We start from the raw sequence: 8,006 nt of genomic DNA, 5'->3' as shown, positions 1-8,006 counted from the left end.
TGCCCCTTCGCCTTGTGGGGCCCGTTGAGTGTGGTCCACGTCCTACTCCAGGTATCCACTGCTTGCCCAGTGGCCCTCATCCCGGGGGCCAACGTCCGGCGCTCCGCACTACTTTACCTCTTATCAGCCGCCTTCCCTTCGACGTGTGTTATTTTCGCCTTCGTCGGCGCCAAAGACACCTGAGCACAGTTTATACGACCGGGCGAGGCTGTCATCACCCGCACGCCAGGGAGGTTAAGCCAAGCGCTGGCTGGCGATTAAGAACACGAACTCGGACGACGAGTTAAGAGAAGAAGCCGTGGCATTGCCGAGTAATAGGAACGTTCAGGGCACCGCCCTCCGCGTGCCTCGTGAGGTGAGATGAGGGAGAGAGGGTGGAGGGAGTTGGCTTGACGATCACTGCGGATGCTGCCGCAACACCACATCGGCGAGTCATGAAGAAGCCGCGTCGATCGGGGAAGTGGGGCACAGGACGACGAGGCTGGGGGGAGGAGGGAAGTCGAGGGATGGACGTAGAGTTGGTAGTGGGGAGAGAGAGAGAGAGAGAGAGAGAGAGAGAGAGAGAGAGAGAGAGAGAGAGAGAGAGAGAGAGAGAGACGGGTGGTAAGAGGCAGGCAAGAGGCTTGAAATACGTAGTAGAGACACTGAATGAGACAGTTAAGATGAAAGTAGGTGAGAAAGACAAAGAGACAAAGAGACAGACAGACAGACAGACTCAGACACACAAAGATAAACACGGGTAGAAGAAGGCTAGTAGAGAAAACTATGAGAGAGAGAGAGAGAAAGAGAGAGGCACTAGAAACAAGGAGAGTGATAGAAAGGCAGACGATGGTTAGGGAGAGAGAGAGAGAGAGAGAGAGAGAGAGAGAGAGAGAGAGAGAGAGAGAGAGAGAGAGAGAGAGAGAGAGAGAGAGAGAGGGGAAGAGAGAGCGAGAGAGAAAGAGGTGGCCAGTATAAATACAGGAGGGAGGTCGCGGGAGACCCCACTCCGTACCGCGGCACCGTCTTGCCAACACCACCACCACCACAGCTGGCTCGTTGGTTCCCAGGCCACACGGTTTGGTAACCCGGCACCAGCAGATCCATCCACTACACCGTCCCCAGTCCTGGGCCAGAGCGGACACCGCGCTGCCTTTCGCCGCCCCTCTGTCTCACCCCCTCCCCGAAACACAGACTCACACACACACACGCGCGAGCACACACCGACCTTGTTCTTGAACTTGATCCTGACTCAGTGAGCGGCCACCGACGGTAAACCGAGAGAGAGAGAGAGAAACCTATCAAAACAAACCCTTTCTGAAACTTCGTTGAAACTCGTTTCTCTTCAGGATCGGGTCGGCCAAGACCTACCGTAACACTACAGTTCAATCGTCGTTTCACTGTCAGAAGTCCACCTCGTCGTCCTCGTCCTCGTCCGCTCGTCGTTCGTCGTAGATGAAACACAGGAAGACCTGAGAAGAAAGTAGGTGCCTGAGTCATATCGAGGTCGCTCTCCTGACCCGACCCCAGTTGCCACGGAACGAGTGCCCCGCGGGTGGTGCCGCTGTTGTTGTGTTTCCGCTGTGGCAACTGCAAGTGTTGGGGGACTTCAACGCGGACGAAAATAGTCATCCTCGCCAGTGATATATATATATTTTTTGTCTCACCTCTTTAACGGCAGTTTTGACTCACTACTACGACCACCACCACGACCAGAGGAATGAAGCTCCTTCTCCTTCTCCTGCCCCTGTTATTCGGTAAGTGTTGATTGCCTTGTGTTCATCCTTGTAAGTTCGAGTCTCGTGACTAGTGGTTAGGTTAGGGTTTTTTTTTTTTTTTTAGGGGGTGTATAGAGCGAGGGAGAAATACCGGTCATATCGTGCATGTTTCAGGGTATTTCTTTGTCGTTTCCCCGCATTCGCGAGGGAGCGCAAGAACACACGAAGAAAGACCCCTTTCGCTCACGTCCATTATCTTTTTCCCCTCCTGTCGTGTGTTGTACAATCGAAACCATATCTTCCTACCCACAACTAGGCTCCACGGCCCTTTCAGTGGTTTCCCACGGTTGCGTGATATACCCTGGTTTAGTCCGCTGACAGCACGTCGCCTCCTGTATGCCTCATCGCTGCAGTCCATTTTATCCCGTTCACGCCATTCACCCTCCAGCATGTTCAGGCCCCGATTGCTCAGAATGTTTTTCATTCCATCCTTCTATTTCCAGTTTGGTGTCCAGCTCCTCCGTGTTCCCTCCACTTCTGACACATGCATCCTCTTTGTCAACCTCTCTTCACTCATTCTCTCCATTTGTCCAAACCATTTCAGCACACCCTCTTCATCTCCCTACACCACAAGCTTCGTTTGATAATAATGATGTAATATATATAAATATATATATATATATATATATATATATATATATATATATATATATATATATATATATTCTTTTTTATACTTTTCGCCATTTCCCGCGTTAGCGAGGTAGCGTTAAGAATAGAGGACTGAGCCTTTGAGGAGATATCCTCACCTGGCCCCTTCTCTGTTCCTTCTTTTCGAAAATTAAAAACGATAGGGGAGGATTTCCAGCCCCTCGCTCCCCCCCCCCTTTTAGTCGCCTTCTACGACACGCATGGATTATGTGGGAAGTATTCTTTCTCCCATATATATATATATATATATATATATATATATATATATATATATATATATATATATATATATATATAATATATATATATATATACATTCTAAAAACATTACGTCGAATCAGAGATGTGTTTAACGTAAGAATGTCGGGTCAACACACCACGACCAACACACAACACCTGGAGTTGTCCATGTCGAAGTCATAGGTCTCGGATGACCAGACTATATACGTCTATATACCGATCTAACACCCAAGTCTCACCTTGACTTCCACAAAAGGAAGAAAATATATATATATATATATATATATACATCTGTAGTGGAGGTATTCCAGTGAGTCCTGTGCCCATCCCCATGACCTTCAGGCTGAGGGTATATCGTGAGAGGTTCATCCCTGCAGGGAGTGCTTCAGGCGAGAGGGACAGGAAATGCCACAGTCACTTCGAAGTTGTGATTACCTCACGTAAGTGTAGGGAAGTGTGTTTATGGCTTGAATATTAGAATGACGAAGACATTTAGCTTAGACACACACACACACACACACACACACACACACACACACACACACACACACACACACACACATATATATATATATATATATATATCCCCAAATCCATCAGGCAGTGAGTTGAAGAATCAACAACAGAACACACGGACCCTCAGCAGACTCACACAAGCCAAGTCAAAATGATTAGCGACAGCGAAGACAATTAGTGACGCACAAGAGCTCGCGGGGAAAACACGAGTCAGAACAACACAGCACCTGTGCTGGCGAACAACTACTGCTGCTGTGCGTCTTTTATATTCGGGGGGGGATAAAAACTTCAGGTATTCAAGTCGATAACGTAAATCTTATGGCGTGACGATGAACCGCAGATTATTGCTATGTTCATAACACTTGAGGAAATCATGATTTGATAGTCCACGGTCTGCAGATCACTGCCTCTTCCCGGGCGATGCTTCTGTCTCTGCCGAGCGATATGCAACGTGATCCAGCGTCGAACGGAAACGCAGGTCGTGAAAGGCTGTTCAACAAATAAAACTGGTTGATAATCTATACGTAAAGCTTAGATACATATCTATTAGTGTCATGAATATACAGCCCGCACACCATATATATATATATATATATATATATATATATATATATATATATATATATATATATATATATATATACATAAGGAACTAACAGGATCTAGGAGGGGCCCACGATTACACAAAGGAAAGCTGTAAAAAAGAATTACAACCTAGCACTTGTAGCATCCAGTATGTTTACAATGCATTCCCTTGTTAATTAGAAAAAAAAAAGAAAGTCATTTTAGCCGCTCCGTGGTTTCAGCAGTCACGAACGTAACGCATACACACGAAAAAGACACGAGACCGAAATATATAGCCTCCACGAATGAGCCGCCTTTACACCGGTAAAACATCCCATGAACTTGAAGCCACGTATTACGAATGACGGAGCAACGCGCCGAGGGGTAAAGGCCAACAACGATACGTAATAGGTAATAGCCAGAGTCATCAGTGCCACTGTATAGTGCATGAAGGTTAACGTATGATAACCTGACCTGAAAGCACAACGTACGAGTAGGTTAACCCGTCGTCAACGCCAGTGACGACTATGCGGAGGGGGGAAGTATATAGCGTTAAACCACGGCTCTCCAAGGTCATCACCACACACACACACACACACACACACAGGGGCCTTCCTTCCACACAGACGGACTGATGGACATGGGCCACCGTCCTCGACATTCAATGCAGCCACTCACCCAGGACAGACAAAATACTCACTTCCGTCCCGCGAACGAGCGGAATGTTCGAAACAAAGACCGCCACAGTATATTGATGCGACTCCTCCGGTGTTTGAGGTAATGTTGTAAAGTGGGCAATGTATCATGGCCTTGAATGAGGACAGGTTCTCGGGTTCATCCTCTTGAACCAGGTTCAGTATCAGCTCCTCATGGGAGACGGACAGGTGGAGGGACTACCTTCGTTGGCTCCTCCTGCTCTGTGTGTGTGTGTGTGTGTGTGTGTGTGTGTGTGTGTGTGTGTGTGTGTTATACTTGATTTTCTACACGAGGTGCTTAAGCTCCAGCTCCATGGGTTTGAATGTAGAATCAGAGTTGGGATGAATGTCTTCAAATAGTAGGAGAACTTTAGGAGACTCTCTCTCTCTCTCTCTCTCTCTCTCTCTCTCTCTCTCTCTCTCTCTCTCTCTCTCTCTCTCTCTCTCTCTCGCTGCCTCCTTCATTAGCAACATGTCCTGCTGAGGTACAGATCACCCTTTTCTCGGTTCCCTCATACATTAAACATGTGTGTGTTGGCCGCATCTCGTCTCTCCCCACCCCCTCCTCTTCATCTCCCCTTCCCAGCTGAGTCTTGGTCATAGGTCCTGTCCCCCAACCCCCCTCCTCCCCCTTCCCCTCCCCATGCACTGTAGAACCCGTTTTCTGACGCCCCGTTAACATCTATATCCCTGGCACTGCTTCGGGGAGGGAAGCGGGGGGGGACACCTGTTCGCGATCGAGAGCGGGTCGTGAGGACAGTGAAAAATCAGTGACGGGAAACAGTCGATATCTTTCGAGGAGAGAGAGAGAGAGAGAGAGAGAGAGAGAGAGAGAGAGAGAGAGAGAGAGAGAGAGAGAGAGAGAGAGAGAGAGAGACTCAGAGTCTCTCGACTTAGCCACACTTGAGTCAATTGGCCAAAGCACAATAGACCATCTGTCGCCAGACGCTGCTGTTACGAACCCATTTCTTTTTTTTTTTCGGCTCCTCAGTGTCGAGCGGACCCCGCGTTATAACACCCGCGCTCTCCTCTGCTCGCACACGTAACGTTACGTCTCTCAAATAACAGTAATATTTTCTCTCTTTTTTTTTGATGTGGACGATTTCCTGGCGGGGACCGGTTGCCATACTTAACGCTGCCGGAGGAGCAAAGACCTGCATCCGTGTGTGTGTGTGTGTGTGCGAGGGAGGTGGAATTCAAGGCTGCCGCTCCTCCGCCGCCCCCCTGCGGAAAACGGTGTCACAATGTTGTCATTACATGATGTGTAACAAGGCGTGTAACAGTTAGATCAGTCAGACCGGTACGACCAGAGGTAACTGTTCTACTTTACCCTCCCTTCCCTCTCCTTGCCCGTCAGGGCTGTGGCGGGCCTGGAGGACCTGCATCTGTTCGATCTGTCCACTGAACGTCCATCCGATGAGTGTTGCCAATGGGCGGGCGCCCTATGCATGTCGCCAGTGCGACGCTGGGTCATCTTCTGACGCGTGTTTTCCCTAGCGTTCATCATCGCTCGCTCGTCCCTTCTGAACGTGTATCAATAATGCGTTGTACTGGGGCCTTTCTTTTTTTGGTCGTGCCAGTGACGAACCTGTGGTACTGTTGTAGTTTCGATAACGCGGAAACCAGTGCGGCTTTCACCAGGTGAGTCAGCCTGTTGAAGAAAATATGATCACTTGATTCCTTGTTGGCTGACTTGGCTGGGTGGCTGGCTGGCATACCTCGCTAAGCTGAACACCTCGGCCAGACTTGTGAGACATCGCTGCCGGGATGCCGTCTGATCCCACATACCGGTCTGAGAGGATTATCATAGATCTTTAGATTCTGTTAATGCTGCTCTTATGTTCTAACGGGATCAGCGATACCGAACAGAATCTGATGAATGTTTAGGGTTAGGTTGCGCCGTCATTATAGAGGAAACGGTTTCAATAGATGATCCCGATCTCTTACACCGGATCAGGTGTTGACGATACACACACACACACACACACACACACACACACACACACACACACACACGGGTCTTACGCGGTCGTTAAACCCGTGCGTGCGACAGTGTTACCCTGCTGGTGCGATGCCATCGTACAAGGAGAGGAGAAGTTAACTGCGTTTCTGAGCGTCGTAATTTCGTCTCGTCTTTTACAACACCCTGCCTGACCCGCCCAACGACAGCTGCGTTTTCACAAAGGCAAGAGAAGGTGAAGGTCTAGCTTTGTCGTGTATGTTTGTCCCTTCGCAGACAGCAATAAGATCGGTCGATATGCAGCTAAACCCTTCTGTACGAGAACTGAATCCCTTCACTACGGCAGTCGAACCCATGATTCAGAAAATATGACCCCAGACCAAGAATAGCGTTATGCTCAAAGTTTGAGGGAGGACATCAAGCGCTCTCGCGAGACAGTCTTTCCTCTGAGGGAGAAGTGACATGGACGAGCAAGCACAGGCGCGAATTTGGACGTGCACTTTTTCTAAACATATGCTCGGGGTCCTTGAACTTCCACGTCACATTGTTGTTGTTGATGCTGTTGTACCGCTAAATCCACAAGTGGGTTTTTGTACTTTGTGTTGAATGTAAGGGTGAGGCGCCGTGCTCTGACCGTGAACAACTTCACCAGTCGTGTGGAGAAACTGATATGGTAAGCATGCCAAACCTCACATCTTGTATATTTGTTCTTCCCGAAAGTCATCTTAGGGAAATGTTTACACGCTGAGTGGAACTTGTTTGGAGGCTGGCGGTCCAGCCAGAGGTATGCGACGTGGTCCAACCAAGTGGTGGTGGTCCTGCCGGAGCTCTGCGTCGTGGACCTTTGGCGAGCGAGGGCGTCCCCCTCCCCAGGCCACTCCCTTCTCCTCTTGCAGGAAATGCTTTCCCTGGGCCGCCCGCAGTTAGTGGCTGCTTCCCAGCCTAAATATGGAGGACCATCGTGTCTTCCGGCCAAGGGACATGGCATTTTTATACTAGACCTTACCGTATATAGACGAAGATAAGAATTTTCCTCCTCCTCCTCCTCCTCCTCCTCCTCTTCTTCTTCTTCTCCTTTACCTTAGAGATCATTACTGTCATTACACATTAACTTCAATAGAGATAAGAAATGATTAAGAAAATTCGAAGGGAAAGCTTTAGATTTTTTGTATAAACACTGTGCCGATGAGGTGAGCACACGTGTCGCACCCACGGCCGGAGGGAACTGCCTACGTTTTGGGTTGCTGGTTGTTGTAGGAGGCGGTGTTGACAGTAGGCGCTGGGCTGGTCTTCGCTACGCCTGGTCGTTATCAGGCAGGCGAGAACAGTGTTTATCACACGGCCCACCACGTCCACCCGGTGTGGCGGACGGTGTGTGTGTCTCGCTGACGATGGCGTGGCCAGACGGGCTGAAGCCTCAGGCGGTCCGGGCCCACGGAACGCGTTGAAATGACGCCTCAGGTTGGTAACTTTTAAGAAAAAAGAAAAGAAAAGAAAAAGACACTCCTTCCGATCCGGTCTCTCGCCTCACTTCCGTGTAATCTCCTCCTTCTTCTTCCGTTCGTCTTGTCCAAGTCAGGAACTCACTTCCTCATTACGTGAGGTCTTTACGACCATCCGGCC

The 8,006-nt window shown here is 49.2% G+C and overlaps 1 protein-coding gene across 1 annotated transcript in view; it reads left to right on the top strand.

Moving 5' to 3' along the window:
• Window positions 1-992: 992 nt before the first annotated feature.
• The window catches only part of LOC139749826 (serine protease inhibitor dipetalogastin-like), a 98,630-nt gene continuing 91,616 nt past the window's right edge, over window positions 993-8,006 (top strand). The window contains exon 1 of the mRNA XM_071664123.1: window positions 993-1,736. Coding sequence (XP_071520224.1) covers window positions 1,700-1,736 — 37 coding nt within the window. The 5' untranslated portion in view covers window positions 993-1,699. The remainder of the gene's footprint in view (window positions 1,737-8,006) is intronic.

This window comes from Panulirus ornatus, chromosome 8, assembly GCF_036320965.1.
Source record: "Panulirus ornatus isolate Po-2019 chromosome 8, ASM3632096v1, whole genome shotgun sequence".
Taxonomy (NCBI): domain Eukaryota; kingdom Metazoa; phylum Arthropoda; class Malacostraca; order Decapoda; family Palinuridae; genus Panulirus; species Panulirus ornatus.
This window is presented reverse-complemented; position numbering and strand designations above follow the sequence as displayed.